Source organism: Squalius cephalus (assembly GCF_949319135.1).
Source record: "Squalius cephalus genome assembly, chromosome: 21".
In the NCBI taxonomy this organism is placed as follows: Eukaryota; Metazoa; Chordata; class Actinopteri; order Cypriniformes; family Leuciscidae; genus Squalius; species Squalius cephalus.
The window spans coordinates 31,183,903-31,211,896 of record NC_137142.1 but is presented as its reverse complement, the minus strand read 5'-3'; the positions used below and the strand labels follow the sequence as shown (position 1 = coordinate 31,211,896).

At 37.5% G+C, this 27,994-nt stretch overlaps 2 protein-coding genes across 2 annotated transcripts in view; both read left to right on the top strand.

Moving 5' to 3' along the window:
* The first annotated feature begins 163 nt into the window (after nt 1-163).
* btbd9 (BTB (POZ) domain containing 9) lies at nt 164-15,394 on the top strand. Its single transcript, XM_079856012.1, has 11 exons — nt 164-362; nt 2,453-2,664; nt 3,799-4,162; nt 4,247-4,514; nt 5,927-6,149; nt 9,380-9,499; nt 11,068-11,177; nt 11,276-11,465; nt 12,481-12,588; nt 12,697-12,775; nt 12,990-15,394. The coding sequence occupies exons 2-11, from the start codon at nt 2,480-2,482 to the stop codon at nt 13,146-13,148; spliced, it is 1,806 nt and encodes a 601-aa protein (XP_079712138.1). The 5' UTR covers nt 164-362; nt 2,453-2,479; the 3' UTR covers nt 13,149-15,394.
* A 179-nt stretch (nt 15,395-15,573) lies between these two features.
* zfand3 (zinc finger, AN1-type domain 3) overlaps nt 15,574-27,994 on the top strand; it is a 33,674-nt gene continuing 21,253 nt past the window's right edge. Inside the window, exon 1 of the mRNA XM_079856016.1 lies at nt 15,574-15,651. Coding sequence (XP_079712142.1) covers nt 15,608-15,651 — 44 coding nt within the window. The 5' untranslated portion in view covers nt 15,574-15,607. The remainder of the gene's footprint in view (nt 15,652-27,994) is intronic.

Here is a 27,994-nt window from a genome sequence, read left to right as displayed (position 1 = left end):
TCTTCTTTTGTGTTCAGCAGAAAAAAGGAAATTCATACAGGTTTGAACAACATGAGGGTGAGTAAATGATGACCGTATTTTCTGAGCTTTTTTAGCCCTCAACCGCTCCGGAAGAAAGACATTATACCTCATCAGTCCACTAGAGGCGCTGTGACACAAACGCGTAACATACGGGCGCCTTATAAACATCCGGCTCGGTGTTTTTCTGTTGAACGAATGGATTTGTGGCTCGTTACAAATCTGTATTTAACACATTTTACTTATTAATTGATTGATAAATTTAACATATTTGGAGTCAAGAGAGCTTTGTTGCCTTCTCGGTCTGCTTTAGGCGGAGACAAATCGAGTCTTTATTGGTGTTGGTGAGTAACGTTAGAAGCTTATAGACGATAACGTCACATTTGCTCTAATGTAACGTTAGCCTTGCTATATTTCATTGATTTTACCATGAACCTAGCATGTATCATGGTATCTTTGAGTAATATTTGTGTTTTTATTGTTAATGCGAATGACGCTGAATGTTCGGTTAACGTTATGTTTATAACCGCTGAGAAACCGCAATTTAGTGACATATGAAACATTTGTTGGTGTTGAGACATATAATCTTTTTTTTTTTTTTGTTATTGGATATTCATATCCTATACTACATAACTACTATATAATGATGCTTAGACCGTTTATGCATTATTGATGTTATTGTAAACAATTTTCTTCTCACAGAGGTTTGCCATTTTATTATTTAAGCCCATAAGAATGTCAACTTGTTGTTAATGTGATTATTTATTTAACTATATATTAACATTTTGATCTTTTACATTTACATGCATTTATATGTGTGATTGTATTTATCATGGTAGAGTGTTTTAAAATAAGACAAACCAACTAATACATTTTGGCCTTGTTTCACAGACAGGGCTTAGATTAGGCCTTGGTTCAGGACATTTAAGTAGCTTTTATAAATGTTCCTTAGAAAAAAAACCTGGAACTATAGGCTTAAGCCTTGTCTGTGAAACCGGGGCGTTAGATTTAATTTGACAAAAGATGAACAGTATGGAAAGTGACAGGACAAAGGAGAAAGCGAATGTATTAAAGGGATAGTTCACCCAAAAATGAAAATTAGCCCATGATTTACTCACCCTCAAGTCATCCTAGGTGTATATGACACTCTTCTTTCAGACGAATGCAATCGGAGTTGTATTAAAAAAATGTCCTGGCTCTTCCAAGCTTTATAAGAGCCGGAAGCTAGTTATTTTAGTCAATAAAGGTTTAAATATGGATATTTTTCTTACACTAACGCATCACTTCGCTTTGCTTCAGAAGGCCTTTATTAACCCCCCAGAGCAGTGTGGAGCACTTTTATCATGGATGGAATGGATGCACTTTAATAGACTTCTAAAAATATGCATCCATTCAATGCCGTTATAAAGCTTGGAAGAGCCAGGACATGTTTTAAAGGAGAACTCCGGTCAATTTTAACATTGAGCTAATTTTTTTGTAAATTTGGAGTGCTGTCAGTACAGAGAACAACGACAAAAAATCGGTGTTGCCTACACCGTGTTATCCTCTTTTTAAAATTTGCACCCTGTTGACTTCAATGGGGCAAGTTTTAAACCTGCTTTTAGCCTCTTAACATCCTTGATGTGTCATTACAAGTGCCCAGCCAATGTTGAGTGATTCCTTCAGAGTGAACACGGTGAATCTGACTATAGTAGATGTGAAAGATATGAATAAAAATGAAGTTAATTCGGCCAGCGCTCATACCTGTATTTATTTCCTGTTTTCGGTCGAAGTCCACAGTAGTCGATTGTCAAGTTCACGCGCGTGATCATAGGTAACTAAGCAACAGTGGAGAACTCGACAATCGACTACTGTGGACTTCGACTGAAAACAGGAAATAAATACAGGTATGAGCGCTGGCCGAATTAACTTCATTTTTATTCATATCTTTCACATCTACTGCAGTCAGATTCACCGTGTTCACTCTGAAGGAATCACTCACATTGGCTGGGCACTTGTAATGACACATCAAGGATGTTAAGAGGCTAAAAGCAGGTTTAAAACTTGCCACATTGAAGTCAACAGGGTGCAAATTTTAAAAAGAGGATAACACGGTGTAGGCAACACCGATTTTTTGTCGTTGTTCTCTGTACTGACAGCACTCCAAATTGACAAAAAAATGAGCTCAATGTTAAAATTGACCGGAGTTCTCCTTTAATATAACTCTGATTGCATTCGTCTGAAAGAAGAAAGCCATATACACCTAGGATGACTTGAGGGTGAGTAAATCATGGGCTAATTTTCATTTTTGGCATATTTAGACATATTTAATGTCATAAGAACAAAATATTCTGCACAGCCGGAATGAATGCATGAATCTAATGAATCTAATGAATGCACACATCCATGCACTGTTTTCATTGACAAATTCAAATGTTTGTTGTTTATGATTCAGATGTAAAGGTGTTCCCCAGCAGTGGTCATGAGTGACAGTCATCCTCTGCGGCCGGTGAGCTCTGCGTCTGAGATCGACCACCTCCATCTCCTGTCAGAGCAGCTCGGCGCTTTAGTTCCCGGGGAAGAGTACAGCGATGTCACCTTCGTGGTGGAGGAGAAGCACTTTCCTGCACACAGAGTCATTCTAGCGGCCCGCTGCCAGTATTTCAGGTTGCTCTTCATGAGATGTTGCTCGTCTTTTGGGGCATTTCTTGATTTAAATTATTTATGATAGAAAAAAAAAGAATCAATTTTGTACTATAGTGAATCAGTGTCATTCTATGAAACGCATGCCTTTTTTTATTTTGAAAGTTTTTGTACGATTTTAAACATTCAGACAAATGATGTGACAAAAGTGATGCAGTAATTTAATAAATTGCATTGTGTCATCTGAAGTTAAACTAATACATTTTGGTTTACAATAAGGTTCATTTGTTAGCATTAGTTAACTACATAAGTTATGTTAATAGTTGTAATAGTTAAAAGTATGTAAATGTACATAGTTAATTTCAGCATTTACCAGTACATTATTAAAATCAAAAGTTATCTGATAATATTATTTAAAGGGTTAATTCACCCACAAATTTAAATTCTGGCATTCATTTTTCACCCTCATGACATTCCAAACCAAAGGCTTTTGTTCATCATTTTGTTCATTTTTTTTTATATTTTTCTGTCCCTCCATTGACAGCTACGCAACTACCACTTTGACACTTCATAAAGTTCATAAAGAGATCGTAAAGCGAAACCATATGAATTGAGCGGTTTAGTCCAAATTATTCTGAAGAGACACAATCGCTTTATACGCTGAACAGATTTTATTTAGGCTTTTAACAAAAGTCTTGCATGTTTGGAAAAACACGAGGTTGAGTGAATGGTGACAGAATTAAAATTTTTGGGTGAACTATCCTTTTAATGGACCTGATCTAACATTGATAGGATATAATTATCAATTCAGAAAGGTAACAGGGTTAATAATTTCTAATTTAATTTTACAAACAGTTCAACTGTTCAAAAGAATTTGATGCTGATAAGCTTTTATGCTTTCTACACAAAATGTAACAATTATGAAACCACTTCAATTTCAGCCATGAGCAGCTCTATAGAAGACAGTAGTATCATCATCCAGCTCAGTTTAGATTCAGTGTTGAGTCAGCTCAGTACAATAACAGTGTCAATGTTGCAAAGAAGTACCCATTTTGTAAAATCATTTCTCGTTTCTAAAATAGGCTTTGTAACCTAACCTTGGTGAAATTCTTCTTTCATTGCATCCTTTTTCTTTTCTTTGTCTTTAAAACTCCTCAGGGCTTTGCTGTATGGAGGGCTGAGAGAGTCCCAGGCCCAGGCAGAGGTTCGGCTGGAGGAAACACGTGCTGAGGCTTTTTCCATGTTATTGCGGTATCTGTACACGGGCAGAGCCACCCTGAGTGAAGCCAGGGAAGAGACTCTGTTAGATTTCCTGGGACTGGCGCACCGCTATGGCCTCCAACCACTAGAGGGCTCCATATGCGAGTTCCTCCGCACTTTATTGAGCACGCGAAACGTCTGTCTGGTGTTTGATGTGGCTAGTCTGTACTGTCTGAATGGGCTGGCTGAGGCCTGCATGGCCTACATGGACCGCAACGCCACCGAAGTGTTGAAGTCAGACGGCTTTCTCAGTCTTTCAAAGGTGAGTGATATAAGATATGACAATTTTAATGCTTAATTGAGTTTAGTATGTAATTTGGCTGTTTCTTATGTTTGCTCTCTGCAGTCTGCACTGTTGACCGTTGTGAGGAGAGATTCCTTTGCTGCAAGTGAAAGGGAGATCTTTCAGGCCCTCTGCCGCTGGTGTCACCACAACGGTGATGGTCCAGAGGCAAAGGAAGTGATGTCATCAGTCCGACTGCCCTTGATGACCCTTTCTGAAATGCTGAATGTGGTTCGTCCCTCGGGCCTCCTCAGCCCGGATGACCTGCTAGATGCCATACAGACCCGCTCAGAAAGCAGAGACATGGACCTCAACTACCGTGGCATGCTCAGTCCGTTTACTTTTCTCTGCTTATCACTCTTTACATAATGAACACTTAAGCTGCTTTTCCAGCGTTGGGCCAAATTGTTCTCGCTTCTTGCTTAACCGCTCAATTCCGTGCAGATCTGCCCCAGCCTGTACGGATATGGTTTCATTAACGAAGCTGATAACGGGGCTCTTTGGAATATAATATAAGTGCGTCAGTCATTGTCTTGGTAATGCAAGAGTTTACAGACGTTATTTGATGTAAATTGCAACCGTGTCATGGAGGATGATCAGATATTTCTTTTAATTTTATTATTAACTTGTGTTTACGTTGCTCAAATAGCATGCTTGGCCAGCTACAGAGAAACTGGTAGTCAGGCAACAGACAAGTGATCAATCCTGAGTGGCGACATCACTACACGCATTCTACCAGCACGGTTCAACATGGTTAGCCAACCGTGCTGAGAATTCTGGGTCGATAACGGTTTGTTATCGTGCCGAGCCAAACTCAAGTGGAAATATACCTTGAACCATTCCCGTTCTTAGAACCGTTGGGCCCGACTGTGCAAAAGCTGCTTTAGATTATTAAAGGAAACAGAGGTCACATCATGACAAATCGGTTAACTTTTTTTCTTGACTTTAAAAAAAAATATATATTACTGTCTGATTTTAAAATGATCTATAATTTATTCATAATTATTATTATTGGAAACCAACTGCCTGCATCAAACATGATTTTCATCTTGCAGAAGTTTAATTAAAGCTCATTAGAATGTCAACTTGTTGACAAGTTAATTTGTAATATTTATTAAAAAAACATTTTTTAAATTGATAATATGTATTTTTGTGTGTAATTGTATTTACCATGACCAGTTTTAAAATAAGAAAAACCAACTAATACCACAAAACCTCACAGAATTCATTGCTAATACCCACCAAAATTGTCACTTTCTTGAGGATGATGTCATTAAGAACCGGCTGGCTTTTATTAGTTAAAGAGATTTCGCAAAGGACTAACACTAACAGTATGGAAAGTGACAGAGCACAGAAAATAAACCCAAATATTGCATATTAAGACAAATATGATAGAGAAACAAAAGGTCTGCATGGCCTGTCTAATATGAATGGTGTAAAATGGTTATGTATAACTGAATGACTATCATGTTTGGTGCAAAAAACCTTGACTAACGATGATAATGTATGATATGGCCTATTTAATCTGTAGCCAACAGTTTCTAATGCTTGAGATTTACAATTTGTGTATTTTTTATACACAAGTATAAGTATAATTAAAAATGTAAATATCTGGAAATTTGAGTTATTTGTCCACCTTTTACAACAATGACATGTAAAGTAAAGATCCGTAGAGTACGGAAAAATTTTATAATGCTTCAGTTTGACTAAAATGTGTCCTCTGCTTCGTTGTGTGTGTTGTAGTCCCAGAGGAGAACATTGCCACTATGAAGCATGGCGCTGTGGTGGTGAAGGGTGAGCTGAAGTCTGCTCTCCTGGATGGAGACACGCAGAACTATGATCTGGACCATGGTTTCTCGAGACACCCCATAGAAGAAGAGGGACGAGCTGCTGGCATCCAGGTCCGCTTGGGTCAATCCTCCATCATCAACCACATTCGTCTACTGCTGTGGGACAAGGACAGCAGGTAATGCAACATTAAAGGGACAGTTCACTCAAAAATTTAAATTCTGCCATCATTTGATCACTATCATGTCAAGTCACCTTTATTTATATAGCGCTTTATACAATACAGATGGTTTCTAAGCAGCTTTACAGTGATAAACAGGAAGATAATGATTCAATGATGCAAACAGAATTCAATTCTGCTGTAAAGCAGCTCTAAAAAGACAATAGTAAACAATCATTATTCAGTTCAGTGTTGATTCATTTTGGTTCAGTAACTGTATAAAGTACATCAATTATGAAATTAATTCAGCTAAAAAGTAGAAAACAGTGATGTCATCTTCCAGCTTAGCTTAGACACTATTATCCAATAGTGTCACTGCAGTCAAATCAGTAAAACTGCTGAATATTAAGTGTCCCCAACTAAGCAAGCCAGAGGCTACAGTGGCAAGGAACCCAAACTCCATCAAGTGACAGAAATGGAGAAAAAAAAACCTTGTGAGAAACCAGGCTCAGTCGGGGGGCCAGTTCTCCTCTGGCCAACGAACAAACACGGTGCGATTATGATTCATGCTGCATCAGAAGTCAGATTGTGAATCGGTAGCATTCAAAATATTTCATCCAGTTCCTTCTGCTTGAAGATCGGATTCATCACTCTGGTATGGAGACGATGCTGGTCATAGGTCTGTGGGGAGGACTTGTCTGGTTCTTGTGGGCTTTGCTGAGGATCTGTGCCGATGGCTGTCATGTCGCCGAGGTCTTCATAGGGGATTGTTCTAGTTGACATGGTCTCTGCTGACATTCAGGGCTGTGTTGAAGTCGTGTCCAAGTGCAGGTCCACCATCTGATCTGGATATGACCCGGATCCGGCTGACTACGGTAACCTCGGGATAAGGATGAGACAGACAGACTAATATTAGCGTAGATGCCATTTTTCTTACCATGTAACAAGTACGTCTGGTGTTATGGGAAGTGTTCCCGGTTCCGGTTGACCTAATTTATGCAGCCTAACAATCCTTTAATGGATTTAAATTATAGACTCAAACTACTCGAACAAGGCTAGTAAGGCTGTTCCAGAGTTTGGGCGCTAAATAGGGAAATTTTAATTGGGAGCCAATGCAGTGTTGACAGAACCGGGCTAATATGGCCATATTTCCTGGTTCTAGTAAGAACTCTAGCTGCAATTTGGAACAGCTAGAGTTTGTTTATTAAGCATGCAGGGCAACCACCCAGTAGATCATTACAATAATCTAGCCTTGAGGTCATGAATGCATGAATTAACTTTTCTGCATTTGTTATTGAGAGCATATGTCATAATTTAGATATATATTTTTAGGATGGAGAAATGCGGTTTTACAGACGCTAGAAATGTGGCTTTCAAATGAAAGATTGGTATCAAAGAGCTCACCCAGGTTTCTAACTGACGACAAAGACTTAACAGAGCAGCCATCAATTGGAGTTTTTTTTTTTGTCCAATAATGTCGTTTTAAACTCAAATGGAGATTGTCTGCCATTCTCTTATTCATATAGGCTACAATTCACACAGTCATTTTTTTGGGATTGACAACCGTATTACTTACAGGTTTGATTCTCGAAATGTTCCGTTGTAACCATAGTGAGAATGACCTAAGTAATATCAAAGACCACACAGTAGACACGCGTTTGTGCACTGCATAGTATGACATGACACTGTATGACATGACAGCTAGTTATCCGGTCCGGTTCCGTTAAAGGGCACCTATTATGCAAAATTCATTTTTACATGGTGTTTGAACATAAATGTGTGTTGGCAGTGTGTGTACACAACCACCCTATAATGTTAAAAATTATTATTTTTTTAAATCCCCATAAATCATAAGCACTGTCTCAGAAACAACCCGTTTTCAGATTCTGGGCAATGTGACGTACTTTTGCACAAGCCCCTCCCACGACTGTTGATGGACACTGCAGTTTAAGCGTAGACTTGGCCTGTTTTCTTATAAGATGTAAGAATGAACATAGCAGTCTTCATGTACTCTCGTTGTTACTCGAGGATGGATCTCTACCAACTGTTTGTGATCCAGCTTACAGTCTCCGGAGCGATAGGCCTAACGTTACTGATCACGGCAGTAATGGAAGGGAGAGCGCCCACTTTATTACACTTCATCTGAGTCGTTTTACGGATACAAAGTTTACCAGTTTATTAAGCACCCCCTGAAAACATGTGTATATATTTGTTTATTGTTAGTTGTAACGAGTGTTTCGTTACATTGTGTATTCGCTGATAATGAAAGGGAGAGAGAGAGTTTATGGATTAGACTTTAATGTGCACTTCTTATACTGTATATTATAGATATATAGATTTTTTGGAGTAAAATTGACGATTCATCTTTTGTGTGATGTACAATAAACTTCATAAAACTCATCAGTAAATTTTTGGCCATCATTCGGATGCGGTCCGCCACAACAGGCTTGTACTAATAGTGGATAAAAGCAAGATGAAAAGTAATGTATAACTGTAATTGAACTAAATCTCCATACAGCATATATTCTCTGGCTCTGTGGGCATTATTGTCCGACTCCGGGTCGAAATGAACACTGCTACTGAAGAGTCTCTGTTCTGATATTATCATTCTGTGAGATGAGATTGTCCTGACACTGAGCGTGAGCTCGTGAAGCTCCGCCCTCTGTGCCGGCAGCAGCAGCTCATTTGCATTTAAAGGGATACTCACTAAAACGGCGTGTTTTACTCAGCCCCAAAAAGTGGCAGTTTGAATATGCTGTAAAAAATGATCTGTTTGGTATTTTGAGCTAAAACTTCACATACGCACTCTGGGGACATCTTTTGAAAAGGGGCATAATAGGTGCCCTTTAACACAGCGCAGTTTTTGAGAATGTGGTTGTGAGTCCTGAAACTATACAGGTGTAAGTTTAGTTATAGAATGCAGTTGTCTCTCCCACAAATAACTGAACTGTGTGTGAACACAACTGTATTAAGGACTCAAATAAAGAACTGATAACTGTATTCTGTTGCTGTGTGAACGTGGCCATAATGAAAGGAATGAGAATGGATGCCGATTAGCTAAAAAAAAATAGCACATGTGACTTGCAATATCTTTGGATACAAGACACAAGAACCACTGGCACTGATTATTGATGTTAAGCTTGGCACACCGTGTTTTCATGTGGCTTATTTTGAATGTACAATATCTTCACTTAACTTATTCAATTATGCCCATTTGCAGCATTTTGATGGCTTGCTCATGTCTGCAGGTCTTACTCGTACTATGTCGAGGTGTCTATGGATGAGCTGGACTGGGTACGTGTGGTGGATCACTCCAAGTTCCTGTGCCGCTCCTGGCAGCATCTCTATTTCCCAGCACGAGTTTGCAGGTAGAGCTCATTACACAACAACTGGACTCTGTTTCTCAAAATTTTTATTTGGTAAACCTTGTTTATCTTTGAAATAAAAAAAACATTTTGTTGTACTATACTTACTCAGTAGAAGACATCTAGATTGAAATTAAAATTAAGTTTAGACAAAAAAGTGAAGTTGCAAAAAAAAAAACATTACTCCAGTATTCAGTGTCACATGATCCTTCAGAAATCATTCTAATATGCTGAGTTGGTGCTCAAGAAACATTTCCTATAATCAGAAATGTTGAAAACAGAATTGTGATGCTTAATATTTTTGTGGAAACAAATTTTTTCAGGATTATTTGATGAATAGAAATTGAAAAGAACAACACGTATTTGAAATAGAAGCCTTCTGTAACAATTTACTTTAACTTTACTGCATCCTTGCTGAATAAAAGTATTAAAGTGCCCCTATTATGCTATTTTAAAGGTTCCTAATTTTGTTTTAGAGGTTTCCTACAATAGGTTTACATGCATCCGAGGTAAAAAAAAAAAAAACCTTAAATATTCTTCTAATATACATTGCACATCACCTCATTCCTCAAAGAGCCTGAAAATGGTTTATTCGAAGATTCAGTCTCTCTAAACCTCTCCTTTTACATGAGCCTACTCTGCTTTGATTGGTCAAATGGCCCATCTGTTGTGATTGGTCTACCGCTTACAGCATGAGTCTTCCTCAGCACTTGATACACAGTGATACGGACAGTAATGATGGCATCGGTTGTACCGTATAAATCAAGTGCGAGTCCTCATCCCTTTGAAGTGCATGCAAAGTGGATTCACAGCGCAGAAAAGAGTGTCTTCTCGACACGTTCACATCATGAACCAAACTCTTCCAGTCTCAGCTACCACTACAGTGTTTGCAAACGGGTCAAAGTTGACGTTGTTCGCGGGCAGCCAGAAAAGGCCATTGGCAGGCATTATACAAATTTGTTACATTTTAACATGGGTATGTAACAGGAAGTGAGACTTTCTGATGACTCGTTTCGGCAGTTCAGAGTTGATTCTTTCTTTTAGGAGACAAATTACTTTGTTGTGCACTTTCATTTTTAAAACTTTGTAGACCTTTTACATTCACAAACAGCTGTATTACACACTGCATGAAAGGTAATATTCAAAAGGCATGATAGGGGCACTTTAATGTATTTAACAAAAGAAAAAAAACGTATTACTAATTTATAACCGTTTATTATTTAATGCTTACATGCTGAACAAACCTTATACATCATGTACAATTATTATATTAACATGTTTTTGGGGTATCTTGTAGTAAGTCAATCAAATACAAATGGTATTTCCATTATATTTGTTCAATTGTGATACAAAAAAAGCAAATAGAGAACGTTTCAATGCTCAAACTCAAAGCTCTGAAAAGGTAAGGATGTCCTGGGTGGCATGTAAGGTCTAAAAGAAATCCACTACAAACAAATGTCTTCTGCAGAGGAGAGAAATTAATTGTTAGGATGTAGAATGTTATATTGCTATCTGACTGTGTGTTTGCTTGTGGACACTAATTTTTATTTTAATTTTATTTTTTTACTCAGGTTTATTCGCATTGTGGGGACACATAACACAGTCAACAAAGTATTTCACCTGGTGGCTCTAGAGTGCATGTACACACAGCGACCTTTCACCCTGGAGAGAGGCCTAATAGGTAATGTAGTAATTTCAGTGGTTATTCAGGAAGTTACACACATATCAGCTCGGTTACTGAAACTCATCCCACGTCTCCTCCTCTGCGTCTCCCTGCAGTTCCCACAGAGAACGTGGCGACCGTGCAGGCGTGTGCTAGTGTGGTAGAGGGTGTGAGTCGCAGCAGAAACGCCCTGCTGAACGGGGACACCAGCCACTATGACTGGGACTCGGGATACACCTGTCACCAGCTGGGCTCTGGAGCCATTGTTATCCAGCTTGCTCAGCCATACATGCTGGGCTCAATGCGGTACGAGATCTTATGTTTCAGGCTGAAGAGGCCGTATTATGCCCTTTTACAAATTCTTGAATTTGTTTTTTGAAGTCTACTAGAATAGGTTTTTATGCTTGAATGAATGTTAAAAAATTAACATTACTTTTCACATATTTTACTATAATGCTCTGTTTAGTTCATGTTTCTATGAAGCAAAAAACGCAATGTGCTCTGATTGGTGTTCTGATTGGTCAACTGCTTCGAACTAGTTTGTGAAATGTCACGCCCTTTACCATAACCGTGAGTTTCAACACACTTCTAACGCAACTCAACCAGGCTTCGCCCCTTTATTTTGCGTATGCCTTGGGCAGAAATTATTTAAATGAGAAATATAGTGACGTGTTCGTTCCCAGAAGAAACTCAAGACTACAATGTAGGCGTTTCAGGGAGTTCAGTGACTTTGTGCTTTGTAACTTTGCAACCTTTTTCATGCTCAAACAGCACTTTACACACTAAAGAAAGTGTATCATATAATTTATTACCTTGTCTTGTTTTCTTCTATTTAATTACACTGTAAGTGCTTTACTGTATCCACTGTTATTAGATTTGAGATCTGTGGCGGAGGTTGTTTTCGGCAAATAACAGATTCAATTTTATTTTGTTACTCGCACAGTGCTATTGTACGGCTTCAGAAAGCTTGGAACACATTGCACGAGTCATATAGACTACTTTTATGATACTTTAATGTAATTTTTTGAGAGGAGAGAATCTTTGAGTTTAATTTATCATCATCTAAACATCTTTTATCTATTTTCCACAGAAGAAACCCATCCTGAATCATGACAGAATTATAACCTTTAAAGAGGACCTATTATGCTTTCTTACAGTGTATATTATTAAAAAAAAAACAATGCGTTGAAATAATCTTGTTTCTGAACCCAAAACAACAGGGTAAAGTTGTATTTAACCCTCAATATGCCTTTCAATCACTGAAGTCTTTGTCTCAGTCTTTGGTTTAGACATGCTGACACTGAAATCTGTGTGTCTGTAGGTTGCTGTTGTGGGACTGTGATGAGAGGAGCTATAGCTATTACGTTGAGCTGTCCACAAACCAGCAACATTGGGTGAGAGTCATAGACCACACAAAAGTGGCATGCAGGTCAGTGAATGCTGTTTTTCTTTTTATTGTTACCTCATTATTTTCTTGCATTATAATTATGTCTATAACCACCTCAGAGTTTACATAAGTTGCATGTAATTCTTACAGGTCGTGGCAGAATCTGACGTTTGAGACACAGCCTGCATCCTTTATTCGTATTGTGGGAACTCACAACACCGCTAATGAGGTGAGCGATCTCTGCAAACTCACAGGATGTGTGCCTGTGACTCCTTCAAGCATCACATTAATGCTGCATTCATAAGTTTACATTGAGATAATATGATGTCAGTTTTGCATCATATTGCAAAACAAATTATACATGCAGTGGTTGTCAAAATAATCAAATTTTTGATGAAATTCTACCACCCTAATGCACTCTTTTCACATGCTGTCTCCACTAGGTTTTTCACTGCGTTCACTTTGAGTGCCCTGCACAGGTGGATACGGTTGTTAAAGAAGGAAGTTCTGGACCAGATCAGCTCAAACCAGAATCCAGCTCCCAGTCCTCCCGTTCACAGGGCATGACGCCCCAAAAACCCTTCACGTCTCCACACACATAGACTGGATGTTTCTGATAAGACACACTTGAGACGCTCAGGTTGTGTTCTCAAGGTTACGTGCTGCTAAACAAAGAATTCTTTATATTTATATTGAGAAAATACTTGAGCCGATTATAACATGATGGTGAGTATAACAATTACTGTCACATGCACTTATTTTATTATGTTCGGATAACTACAAAAAAACATAATAAGTATTACAGACTTGATGGGTTTTGCAATACTGTCTCATTTATTAGATATCTTAAAATTGTTCATCGTAGAAAAGTAAACAAATATCCTGTTTAAAATCAAAAATTAAAATCACCATGAAACGGAAGTTGTGATAGTCTTTCCTTCCCTATTGTGACGCTTGATTTTGTCCATGGGGAATTGATTGGATGGATGTGGTTTGCTATTGGTCGATCTCATGTGAGTGACAGGTTGTATGTACCGCCCTCTCGCCAGTAAACACATCATCAGTGGAGAGAAGAGATGTTATTTTGATTAAAGATTACGAGGGCACATGAATAATATTAAAAAAAAGATGTGCATGGATAAATAATTTACAATAAATACTGCAAGATTCCATAAAAAAAACAAGAATGTTCAATTTTGATTTTATGGTGGCTAAAATAATAAAATCACCATGAACTGCATAGTCCTAAAAGTCTCTTGAATTTTTATTTATATATTTTAATGCTGAAAATAATTTTAACTCAAAACTTATTGTGGTTGACACAAACCAGCTTTATTTAATGTAGTCTGGGTGTGTTTTTTCTTTTTCTTTTAACAGTTTTTATGTTGGCATCTAACTAACCTCTAGAGTTTGATTGGATACACAGCCTTTGACGTCAACAACAAAATATATTTTTTCAAGCATTTTTTCTTCCCCTTTCAAAGTCCCTAGGTTGTGTCTTATTTTACTTATCCTAACTTGTATATACGATAAAACATATATATTATATAGTTGCATTATATTATTGGCATTTAGCATTTTTTATTATTATTCCTGGCTATCTGTGACAGTACATTACAGACTAGGGTTGGGACCCACCAAATAAGAACCACTTTAAGGATGCTCACAAATGAAAATTGTTGAATTTTATTGTAACGCAAGCTCTAACGGTTAGAATTGGGGCTGATTTATTGTCAGGTAATGGTGAGAAACAGAGACAATGAAACAGATGGAAAGTGTGAAAGTGACTCTTCAGTCAGATCACATATTAACATGCTTCCTTCTCTGAGGAGATTTAATAAATACTGTTTCTCAATTAGACATGGAAGGGTGAGTGACACCATAATACCACCTTCATTAAGCCACCAGGAACAGACGCACACTATCAAACTTCCTCGCCGCAATCAAGAGACTTCCCCAAGGGCTGGAGGATGATGGAGACTGACAGACAGTTGAAATGAAAACTAGGATGCCAGTACCCTGTTGAAAAGACCAGGTTAACCCTATGAAACCTACAATATCTAAATTATCAACATGATCAACACTTAGTTGGAAAAAGTTGTTTGCACGCAATCTTTTACATGCCTTCTGTCATCTGGTTGATATTTTATACTTTTTAGTAAAAGGACTTTTAGTACAATTTTAAATACGTCCACTTTCAGTTTGTTATGTACATGTTTGTGTTTTACAATGAAATCTTTAATTATTTTATAAAGTAAACGTAAGAATAACTTTTATATTGTTAGTAATATTTCAAGATGCATATTTACTGGAATGAAGCAACTTAGGTTTACTTTATTACACATCCTTTTTTTTAGGGAAAATGTTAAAATGTGAGTATCAAATATATGATACAACAGGCTTTTGAGGAATGTATATTTGTATATTTGTACATCTCTCAATCATCATTATATTGCATTACATTATATCTTTTGCCCCCACAATAAAAACTACAGAGCTTTGATCATGAAATTTAAGCATTTAAAAATATAATATATTCCCCCGTTTCACAGACGAGGCTTAAACTAGTCTAAAAATGAGCCAGACTAAAATGAGGGTTTGGGGTTTGAGCTGTTTTAACTGAAAACAACTTGCACTGACATATCTTAAAATATCAGTGCCATTATTTTGTCTCAAGAAGCAGATTAGTTTTTTTTTCCAAGTATGATCTCCATATTCTCCTATATCATAGTCTACATGAGCCATAAAAGCCTGTAGTATCAAATTATGACAAAACATATGCAAACTTTTATTAATATATTTTTATGCATCAAATATTTTGTCTAAAGGTTCAATAAAGACAAATAAGTTGTTTTGAATGAATGAAATTTTAATACATATATAGGCTATATATTTTATAACAATATTATTATATATATTTGAAGCATTGTATTTTTATTCTTCAAATCCGTCACTTAAAAATAACTAGCTTAAGTAAACGAAAGATCTGCGTCAGTGCAGTTAGAACGAATCATTGATCATCATCAGTCCCTCATTTACGACACAGACGGATGCCAAGAAGATGGACGGGTCGTATTTAACCTCACCCTCACAAAATTACACAAGGTAAAAGATAATATAACCCACACTAAATATACGTAATTGCATGATAAAAATGGTTTGTGTCGAATAAACTGTCACATTAAACCGTCAAAATCCAAAGCTAACGTTACGTTCACAGCATTGCCAGCCCTGTTTTGAGTGCTAAATACGATTATGTTCATACCCTATAGTTCATACAAAGTTCGCGTATGTAAGATTGATAACCACATTCCATAATCAGTAACTTTAATTTGAGATCGAGTTTAGTTGGTTTGTGCTGTGTGTGTGTGTGTGTGTGTGTGATCTGAACCGTTGTCGACAAGTTCAAGCGCGCGGTTCGCGGGTCACCATTTGCTATCATTTCGAAATACCTGGTAACGTTAAAGGGACACTTCACCCATTTGCATTAAGCTTTGCATTGTTAGAAACCCAGTCATACTATTGTATGGTCGTGCAACACTCTCTCATTTTCCCCTGAGACGGGAGAAATCTGTTATTTACCTCTTACACTTCCTCCTACAATGACGCAAAAATCGTCATTTTGCGTCATTGTAGGAGGAAGTGTTAGAGGGGGGGATTTCTGTTAAGACTACAGACACTAGTTTCTCATCTTTCCCAGGGTGGGGCGCGCTCACGCTACAGACCTATTACAGATCAGTGGGTGGGACTTTACTCTCTGAAACTGAAAGCAATATCCTCCATCTTGTTTGAAGCTAAGCTAACAGGCGTTGTGGAGACAGATGTAAAGTTATGACAATAGCGGAGGAGAGTGCTCAATATGATATAGAAGCAGAGGATTTCGGAAGTCTGATGCTTGAATCAGGTGTTTGTGGCTACCTTTACAAGCCGCATTATAGCGAAGAGCAGCCGAGGCAGAAGACCTGCCTGCCGCGGACGAGGAGCCCGGACTGGCTCGAGTTAGGGCGGACTGGTGGCGCCGGTGATCTCACAATGCAGCTACGAACCACTACGAACACAGAGATAGAGTCCGTCTGCGGCAAAGAATTTCAACGATGACAATTTCTCCTGGACGAAATCTCTGAATCAGACGAGGACACGGACGTTTGTGTTGAGAACTATCCAGGTACCATGCAATAATTCACCTTTTCGAAAGAAATACAAACGAGGAGTAATGCACTATATGAGTTCGCCAACTAACTAGACATTTTGTGTGAATGTGAAATGAATTTCAAGCTCTGGTAGTAGCTAGCCTTGTAGACGGAAGAGTGATTTCTCTTATAGGGCTTGGGCGTCGTGACATCATACTTGGCGTGGCGGCCATGTTGATGGCCTCGCGAATGTAAACATACAGCAAGTCGAACGAGGAGAAGCAGAGTTGGGAGAAAGAAAAAAGATGTTAAAATCCCGAAAAGGATGTGGAATTTACGGGGATACGTTAAATAGGGAAACCAGGGACCAGTAAGTTATGTGGACAAATTTTCCTGTAAAATATCCCGTATTTTAATCATAACATTAATGTTAGCCCTTCCATCGGACCCGTCAGTCTCTGTACTGTTGTCCTGTTGCTACCCCCTTGCCCTTCCAGAAAAACAGATGTTTTCAAAGCATCGTTTTGCTTACTTGAAGGCAACCTTAGCGTGATATTGGCCTTTTTTTAGATAACAGCGTGGTTGTTGTGAGAGCACGATTTCACGCCAATCTGTAAGCAAAGTCACGTTAGACCTAGCTTCACAACTCGCTTAGTTAATGCTGCAGTTTTGCAGAGGGATAGCAACAGAAAGATGAATGTTGAAATTGTAATTTTTCGGGATATTTTATAAAACGGGAAGACAGCGGGAAAAGAGCTCAAATACGTGAGAAACCCGGGAAAAACGGGAGGGTTGACAGCTACTAACTACACTTTTTTTGCCGATTTTGTCCACATACTGGTCCCTTGCTTCCCTATTTAACGTATCCCCGTAAATTCCACATCCTTTTCGGGATTTTAACATCTTTTTTCTTTCTCCCAACCCTGCTTCTCCTCGTTGACTTGTTGTATGTTTACATTCGCGAGGCCATCAACATGGCCGCCACGCCAAGTATGACGTCACGACGCCCAAGCCCTATTGGCAGATATGCGCTTTCTGGATTAGTGGGAGTGGCTTGCGGAGCTGTGCAATGTGGTGCATTGTGGGAGTTGTTGTCTTTCATACAAATGCGTTCTGAAGTTATTTTTTGTCTTTTCTCGGTCACGAAGGCACCAAATTCAAAAATTATTTTACATTTCGACTACATATGACCCACTTTAAATAAAAAACAATGTTCAAATTGCTCATCTGATCATTTTTAGTATTGCTTCAATTTGATGTTTGATTTCACAGACATATTTGTTTATTTCAAATGCTTAAATCTGGGGCCGAAAATCTTTTTAAGAAAGAAGTTTACATTTCTGAAGATAAATTAATTTCCAAGTAGTTCGTAAGAATGTCAAATTCTTGGAAAAAATATTCTCAAATATATTCTTACGAAAATTGTAGCCTATTTGTTTTTCGAATACGAAGACTGTGTCTAAAATCGCGTAACATTAAGTTACTCTCTTGAGTAGGTAACGTACTTATTTTGAATAACTAACGTTAATTAACAAGTATGTACTATTAACAAGTATGTACTATTTATACATAGCCTACTTGTTAATAGTACATAGTACATAAATAGTACATACTTAACAAGTATGTACAATTTAGTATGAATGTGTGCAGTTTGAGTGTAATCCGAACATACTACATTCGACATGTCACTATCATGTGACCTACCAGCCTCAGTTGCATTGCTTCACTGCCGATTTGGCGAACAGTTTTGGAGAATTTGATGTTTTCCCATTCAAAGAAATACACTTTTATCCCTGGGAGAGGCGTTTAAAAGATGGCCGGCGAGTGAAATGAAGGGACATTGCTGGAGTTCAGCAGTCGGCGTTGCATTTTTTAATGTGCAAGGTATTTTAAATAGTTACTCTAAAAGAGTCTGCCACTGGTTGGAGCATTTTGTTTTGCATTTATTTGCGCTCTCTCTATAGCAGTGGTTCTCAACCAGGGGGCCGGAGCCCACTAGGGGGTGCTCAACAAACTTCCAAGGGAGCCTTAAGATGACTTAAAAATATTTAACATAAGACAAAACTAACTTTAAAATAAGCTAAAACAACAAACAATCAAAATATTTAGTATTTGTTTTTATATATTTCTGCTTATGCCAAGCTCTAAAACTAAAAAAAAATAATATACAGTAAGACACTGCTAAATGCCACTGCCACGTGCAAAATGACTTATATATGAGACAGCCACCCTCTGTTTTATGACATCATTATGACATCATGTTGGCAAGTATAGGGCATGCAAGTTTCCGTAGTGTAGTGGTTATCACGTTCGCCTAACACGCGAAAGGTCCCCGGTTCGAAACCGGGCGGAAACAATTATTGTTATTATTATTACATCAGATTTTTGTTACAGACTTAGCCTACACAAAGTTGGCTACTAATTTTACAATGCAAATTTTTATTGTATTTGATTATATCTAACAAACAGCCTATTAAACTGTGTTTGTATCAATGTAAAGACGATGAGTATTATCATAAAGGAAAGACAATGATTCTTTATTTCTTGCCTCAGACTCATGAAAGAAGTATTGCTGAATGTTGTTTTCACAAATCGGAGACAATAACATGAGCATATTTAATCTTTTTCAACAGAAGAAAACCTTTTGAGAAGTGATGGGAACAAAATCGTCCATGGCGAAAAGTGCTAAGGACCTCCTTAGTAATAAGTAAGAAATTAGTTTTTACTAATAGAACACATAAAAAAAAAGAAATTAAAGCGATCTTTCAAAGAGAAAAGTTTATTTAAATTAAATTTAAAACAATTTGACCACCTATTCAGAATGGTTTAGCATGTGAGTTTCCGTAGTGTAGTGGTTATCACGTTCGCCTCACACGCGAAAGGTCCCCGGTTCGAAACCGGGCGGAAACATTGTTTTGAAACTAAAAGTTTATTTTACAACCCTGAATTGTTCTGTCTTTTCTCAACTATTCATAATACAGTCTTGAAGAAAACATTGTGATTTTCACAGGTCTGTAGATTAATTTAAAGGACTTTTTGGGGTTTAGAATGATTGTTAATCCTCCACAAGATGGCGCAATAGAATCAGTAATTTTGTATAGTCCAGCAGCCTGATTTGTACACCGTGTTGATCTTTCTAAGACAAAATGGTTATTCTTGAATGCATAGTGGACTTGACCTTCCTAACCTCTGTCTCGCGCTCTCACTGCTATCTAGCTCATTATCATCCCTGCACTCCTCCTGTTTTAAAATCTCTCTTTCTTTCCATTGCATTTGCCAAAGGTTTTTTCTCCCTAGTCCCTTTGATCTTTCTTCTTTCTCTTCCCATGCCCTTTAGAAGCTCTAGTAAGACTCCTAAGACTGGATGACCCGTCAGCCCCAGTCAAATTCACGTGACCAGACGTGGACGTGTTCTGTCCATCTCCATTTGCTTTTTCCTCTTCTTGGTGTTTGCAGAATGAGAAACCCAGCCGCTGTGGCTGCGGCAACAGTCTTGTTTGCCTTCTGTAGTTGCTGGCAGTTTAGAGCTGCTTTGATCAGTGGATGGTAAAGCGGGCCGCTCTGACGGTTGCTGGGTCGCTCCGCTGGTTCACTGTGCCATGGAGGCTGAAGCCTGTTTATTTGCACCGATGGAGCAGAGCAACTCAGTGTGCCAGCAAAACATAATATATGTCATTAGGGGACAAGCAGTGAAGGTTTGATACATTAACACATTTTCATCTAATGAATTTGATGGCAAGGATGCCACATGGAAAACGAGGCAATGCTTAGATGTTTTGACATTGTCGATAAATTAAATGATAAGTCATGCTTGAGGTCATGCATCACCTTTTTGTGGCCTTTCTTTACCCTATGGAAATGTTCCAACACTTAAGATTTGCCTGCATGGTCCAGTCATGCACAATCAGTTTTTTTTCTGCGACTACCCGACTAATCAAAATTTAGTCGACTAGGCATCCTCTCGTTGACTATTAAGGGGCAGCCCTAAAATCAGCATGTTAGAATGATTTCTGAAGGATCATGTGACACTAAAGACTAGAGTAATGATGCTGAAAATCAAGCTTTGCAACACATTAAATTACATTTGAAAATATATTACAATAAAAAACTACAGAAGCCCTGAACCGCAACGTAAAAAAAAAAAAAAAAATAAAAGAAAAGAAAAAAAAAACATGTAAAAAAACCCAAAAATTATGTAAAAAAAAAAAATGCTATCATTTCGAGATTAAAGTCGAAATGTTTCGAGATTAAAGTCGAAATGTTTCGAGATTAAAGTCGAAATGTTTCGAGATTAAAGTCGAAATCTTTCGAGATTAAAGTCGAAATGTTTCGAGAATAAAGTCTTCCGTAGAAGTTGTGTGTGTGTGTGTGCTTGCCGTTATTTCACATTGCCGCACAGGCATTCATGCGTGTGCGTGCGTGTGTGTGTGTGTGTAAATAAATACATGCGCTTGTGAAGTCGAACTGCCGTCTATAATAGACACCGTACGTTCTGGATACATTTTAAGTGCATCATTCTGTATCCAATCATTTGGCCGGATCCCATGATTTCCTCAAATATAATAACCACTGGTGGTTGAGGAAAGATTCCCTGAAATGATTGTAAAGCGCTTTTAAGTGTAGGCCTACAGTAGACATAAAGCGCTATATAAATGCCTCATTCATGCCTTCCATTCATAAAGCTGGATATCTTGATCCAGTCTGACAGTATATTTTATAAAGTCCTATAGCCTAATGTCATGTTGGTAGACCTGTAGAATATCTCTTTGTTGAAAGCCCAGATAAAAGTAAAAAGCTATTATTTTGTGTAGATCCAGTTTACACACACACACACACACACACGCATGAATGCCTGTGCGGCAATGTGAAATAACGGCAAGCACACACACAACTTCTACGGAAGACTTTAATCTCGAAACATTTCGACTTTAATCTCGAAACATTTCGACTTTAATCTCGAAATGATAGCTTTTTTTTTTACATAATTTTTTTTTTTTTTTTTTTTTTTACGTAATTTTTTTTTTTTTTTTACGTTGCGGTTCAGGGCTTCCGTAAAAAACAGTTGTTTTGAATTGTAATATTTTTAAACGAAGAGATTTCTTTCAAAACCAAAAATCTTACTGGGCCCTAACTTTTGCGCTATAGATATATAATGCATCTTTAATTAATCTTTAAGCATATTTTCAGTTCACTTACACTCTTAAAAATGTACCAAACCTTTGGACAATTTGAAAAAGTACTTATTTGCACACTTATTCTAGTTAAGCTATTATAAACACTGTAAGTGGGGGAAATTGCTAAACCACACACACCGCAGCTTCATAACACATTACTGTAGACATTACATTACTGCAACAAGAGTCCAATCCAGTTATAACCAGATTAATGTTCTTATAAGATGGAGGCTTTCTGTTATCCTATCCACAACCCTATAAACACAGAAACACTACTAGCACACTGTCAATAAAGCCCTCGCTCTTTCTTGGGAAGGAATTAAAGGATAAGAGAAGCACTCATTTATGGAAAGACATGCACACATAAAGATTTCCCATGAAATCCATGGCTGTTTGTATCTTAAACATCCCTCCTCTGAAATTGGCCCTCATGAATCAAGCAGCTGTATTGATATACTAGTTTCTAGAGCAGCACTTTTTTTCCCTTTCATTTCATCTCGTTCATTCTCAAACTGATGTTAGTTTCATAAAAAATACAAAAAAAGTTTCACTCTTACAGTTTTCTCAGTCACTTTTCTCGAATCGTTTTTAGCATTTGCAAACCACTAAGTGCATTTCATGAAACAATACCTGCAAAAAGCCTGTAAATTGCTCAAATTCCTTAGTTCATCTCGCAAAAGTATTTACATCAGTGCAAAATGATGAGTCCTTGTGTCATTGTTCCCAAACAAGATTAGATTGTTTAGCCACATTGTACTCTATCAGTATTTTCAGATGTTAACTATGGCTACGATTTTGATGCCAATGACTGCACTTTTTCTGTATGGCATATATACATTTTAACAGTACAAATTGACACATTACTATTTATGGTATATTGATTGCAATTTGCAAAAGATTGGACAGGACAGGATTTAGTATTAGTCTGTTAACAAATTACTTTACAATGTCATTGTGATATATAAAAGAAAAAATCAAGACGATACACTGTATATATATATGTGTGTTTGTGAGGTATAGTATGTATCTGTATAAAGTATATTTCTATATACTGTAAAATGCAAGTGTAATATGCTACTGTAAAAATGCTACTGTAATATGAAGCATTACAGTAATTATGCAGTATTACAGTGCACATTGTTGAAATACAAAGCTGTTCTGTCTATGAAATGCTTGAATGACTGAGGAACCAGTTGTTCTCCCAACATTCGCTGCACCTTTCGACCCGCCTCAGCCATTGTAAAGTCATGACTCACTCATCATGATTGAGAACATGGTCCACAATAGTGACCCTTATGGAAACGTACATACTTCCTTTGCCTTTTCCACCTCTTCCTCTGTTTTGCCTCCCTACCCTTCCACCACACATCCTTACTCCTCTACTTCCCGGCTGTTGACCCTGTTTGTTTCCTTGTTGTTCTTCCACTATAAGAAATTGTAACTCTGTGTTGTGCTCTGTCTATCTATGCTTTCCAATTGAAGATTCGTGACATGCGTCTCTGAGCTATTTTGGAGAACTGGTTGATCATTGGTTTATCTAGCCCATTACATTTCCCTTCATTAGTGAAATTCAGGATTCACCTGTGCAATTCATCAATTCAGGACATATTTACACAAAAAAAGTCTAACAGAAATGTATAGAAAATATAGGCCTACTTGACTAGATGATGTGGATGTAGGGGTTGAACAAGTAGTTGTGATCTAAGAAATGTACCAAAGCGACTGAGAAACACTTGAAAAAAGTAAAGGCTCTTTATCGGAATCAATAGCCGCTTTTCCACCGTCGGGTCTCATTGCGTAACCGTTCCATTCCCTGCCGATCCGGGCCAGCTGTTACGGTTACCACTGTGGTGCTGATACGAGTCAGTCATTGTCTTGGTAACGCGACGGTTTGCTGATGATATGAGATGTAAATAGCGGCCGCGTTATGGAGAATGATCAGCTATTGCTTTTAATTTTATTATTGCTTTGTTTACTTCACTCAAATAGCGTGCTTAACCAGCTTCAGAGAAACTAGCCAGGCAATAGACAAGTGACCAATCGTGAGTGGCGACGTCACTTCACGGATTCTACCAGCACGGTTCCGTACCAGGCTCAAGTGGAAACACAACTGGAACCGTTCCTTACCATTCTAAGAATCGTTCGGCCCGACGGTGGAACCTTTAAAATCCACAGAATCTTTCCATTCCATATAATGGAAAAGGGTTCTTAAGATTATTGAAATGTTCTTCACACTACTGTTCACTGAAAGGTTCTTTGGGGAACTAAAAATGGTTATTTTATGGCATCGCTGTGAAACCCCTTTTTGGAACCTTTATTTTTAAGAGTGTGTTTGTGAACCAGGAATTTTCCACTGTGTCCAAGAGTGCCCGGTGCACATTGTAACAGACGAAAGATGACCAATCATGGTGATTTCTGTGGTCGTGGCTCCTAAACGGTGGTCCTTCGTCATACAGTGATGAAGGTTCAAAGACGGTCGTTGTCACGGCCTTGAGACCAAAGATAGTCTGTGATCATTTTCTGACAGTATCTGAAATTTAGCAATGATCATCACAGTGTGTTTGCTGCTACGACCTACGTCTACTAATGAAAACACAACATGAAATGGCATATTGATCAACGTGACATGGCACTAAAACTTAAAACTACTATTTACCTCAAGCTTCATTTGCAAGATTGGCATGCCAAGTTGGCCTCTTTTCCTCATCCATATTCTCCTCTTTCACTTCCTCCTCTTTTTTCATTGCACATAAAAACCACAATTGCCAAAGTGCGATTCATCTTGCATTTGTTTACCTCTAGTGCATGCTGAAGATGTTTTATTCTTCTGTACTAACTTGAGTCGTACACTGTAAAAAGTGAATAGTTGGATCAACTTAAAAACATTACTTCAATTGGTAACACCTAAAGAAATTAAGTTTTCTCAACTTAAATTTTCATGTTTTATCATGAAAAACGTGATAATTTAAGTTGAGAAAACTTAATTTCTTTAGGTGTTACCAATTGAAGTAATTTTTTTAAGTTGATCCAACTGTTCACTTTTTACAGTGTAGCCTATGATTCAGATGTCAACATTGTGAAGTCTACAAATTTATTAGATTCTTGTCGTACAAGTGTGATTTTTAATGATCTTATAGTATTGCAGAAATCGCAGTCTGTAGCAAGCATAAGACACTTCATGCCTGTTTGCTTCAAGTGTATTTGCACCTGCACTAGGTCCACTGAATGGCATTGGACACTGTATATCACTCTGAAACCTTCATCTTTCAATGTAGCACTTTTGAATGCACCTACCTTGATATATAAGTGACATCTGAGTATATTTTACCCTAAAGGCCTCATTGCAGTGTTATTGAAAAACATGAAAGTTCACCCGTGTTCATCAATTCACTGCAAAAATGATCGCAGTTGTTTTCCCGCTCTTCCAGGCACCTTGAGCTTCTTTCTCTTTTTTTGCACATCAATGCATCTTCAAGGTCCCGCTGCACCACACCTCCTGATTTCCCCCATTAAATAATCAAACCTCCTTTGAGAGTGTAGTCTTTGTAGATTTACTTCAGGCAGGAAACAACACAGAGGGTACAGGGGGATTTCTAACTCTGTAAAAAGTTGAGAAGTTGACATGAACTCTTGTAAACCCTCATGAATATGTGTATCAATCAGATGGTTATTTTCCTGAGTGACTGTTCGGTGTTTATGTGCGACTCGGGTGAGTGAAACGTTGTGGAATAAAGCGAATCTGTGTCACTCTTGAAGCGCTCAAGCTACATTATAGTTCTGTCATCTTTGAAACAGTTTCTCATTAATTCCTAAAGTTCTGTGTGTAGAAATGAGGGGAAATTTGTCTTTGAAGTTGTGTGGAGCGTCTCAGGAGACCTGGAGGCCTCAGGCTGGACTTAGCCATTGATGAGGGAGATGTTGCTTTGAAAGGGAATCATTCCACCCTCCACTCATGTTCAGCTCATGGTTGCACAGAGCATATGCTGATACAGAAAAGATCACTCACTCCAATGTTTGGTAGGTCATGAAACAGTGACTAAATTTGTTTTGTAATTTCTGAAGACTGAATTTACGGACCCTGTATATTTGCAGACACAACAATGTACTGACATTAAGGTTTAGGGTCAGGTTTGGTGGTATGGGTAGGTTTAAAAGGGAAGGGAAGGGCCAACAGTGTAATTATAGCTGTAAAGATGTAATTAGATGCAGGTAATTATAATAATATAAGTCAATGTGAAAATGTATGCACATAAGTGCATTGTATTAAAATAGTAATTTAAATGTTAGTACATAGTAGTTAAAGACACCTAATATAAAGTGGGACCTTTTATTGTAATTATTAATTACAATTTCTATTAGCCACAAGGTTACTTTTTATTTTTGTTGTTTCATGAATTATGCTCTTACTGGCCAGAGGGAGAACTGGCCCCCCGACTGAGCCTGGTTTCTCCCAAGGTTTTTTTCTTCTTCTTCATTCTGTCACTTTATGGAGTTTGGGTTTCTTGCCACTGTCACCCTTGGCTTGCTTAGTTGGGGAAACTTAATATTCAACAATATTATTGATCTGACTGCACTAACACTATTGGATGAGAACTGAACTGAGCTGGATGACGACATCACTGTTTTCTGCAGAACTATTTCATATAGATTAAATGAATAATAATAATAATTTAGGAACTGATGATCTTTACAAAGGAAATGAATCAAGATCTAACTTCAGCTGAACAATGACTATTTCCTTTAGAGCTGCTGTACAGACAAAATTATAAAGTAAAGCGCTATATGAATAAAGGTGACTTGACTACATTTGGGGCATGTTGTCACAAAAAAACCCCACTGTTTATATGTTGTAATTTCATTATTGTAATCATTAATTACAATTTCTTGTAGCCACATTCTTTGATATAACTATATGCTACGTTTTATATTTTTGCCATTTCATGAATTGTGTTCTTACTGCCATCATAAAATGTCAACATAGATGTAATTTTATACATGCTTAAGAAATTGTGCCCATCAAGAATATATGCTTATTAAAAATTTGATTTTGAAAAATAAACTGACAACTAAAGCTCGAGTTTCCCCTATATATTAGGCCTATTTGTGTACTCTACTTTGTGTTGTCTATTTGTGTACTCTGACTTTGCTAGAATATTATAATAATAAAATTGTGAACATGAAATCTCTATTTTGCAGTGTATTTTCAGTATTTTTATTTCGGAAGTCTGAAATTATGAATGATGTATATGAATATGGTTTAGGAAAAAGTCCCAAACCCAAGGCCAAAATTTTGACTCTGACTCATTCTGCAACTTTCTATTACATCCACCAAACTAAGGAACATCAGCAGACCTTTCGCATGTTCTGTCACAATGTGCTTTATTTTTCTAATTGATTGGATTTTGATTTTCCTGTACAGCCAGAGATTATATAGACTTTCAATGACTGAATGTATGTTTGGACTTCTTGATTTTAATATTATGAAAAAAATTATAAAAATATGTCTATATTTGTATTTGGCTTTCATTTCTTTAACAATATAATGGTTTTAAGTAGCCTACTTATGTGAACAGAATCCATATTTATCCATCCATTCATCTATGATGGATCTTTAGATCTTGAAGTAGCCCTATTCATAAAGTATTCAAGTTCATTAAGCACATACAGTAACTCAAGAGCTTTAGACATTCAGGCATGCTACAACAAATTGATGCACTTTCCTTTTCTAGTTTTAGTTCATGATAAATCGTGTAAACAAAAATAGATTTGAACCCTGAATATTTTCAACACACAAAGCAATTTTTGTTAACCATACTAAAAGGCGAAAATATAATATAATTTACTTTATGTGTAAAATTCGATCACTGGAATCCCCCTTCCAAGGATACTCTATGGCCTCGAGCCAGTGTGTTGTCAATGCGTTATTCAATGCTATGTATTTGTAGTGTTATTTCATATTTCTAATGACTATATAATATAACTATATAAATATGTGTTGTAGTCAAGGCCATCATGTGCAGCTCATCTTATACAGGGGTCTACAGCAGGTCTTGTACTTAAACAGCTTTAAAGCTCAAATCCCCTTTACAAACAAGGAATACAGCTTGGACCGTTCCACTTCCTTTTGGGGGAACGTTGTTTAGA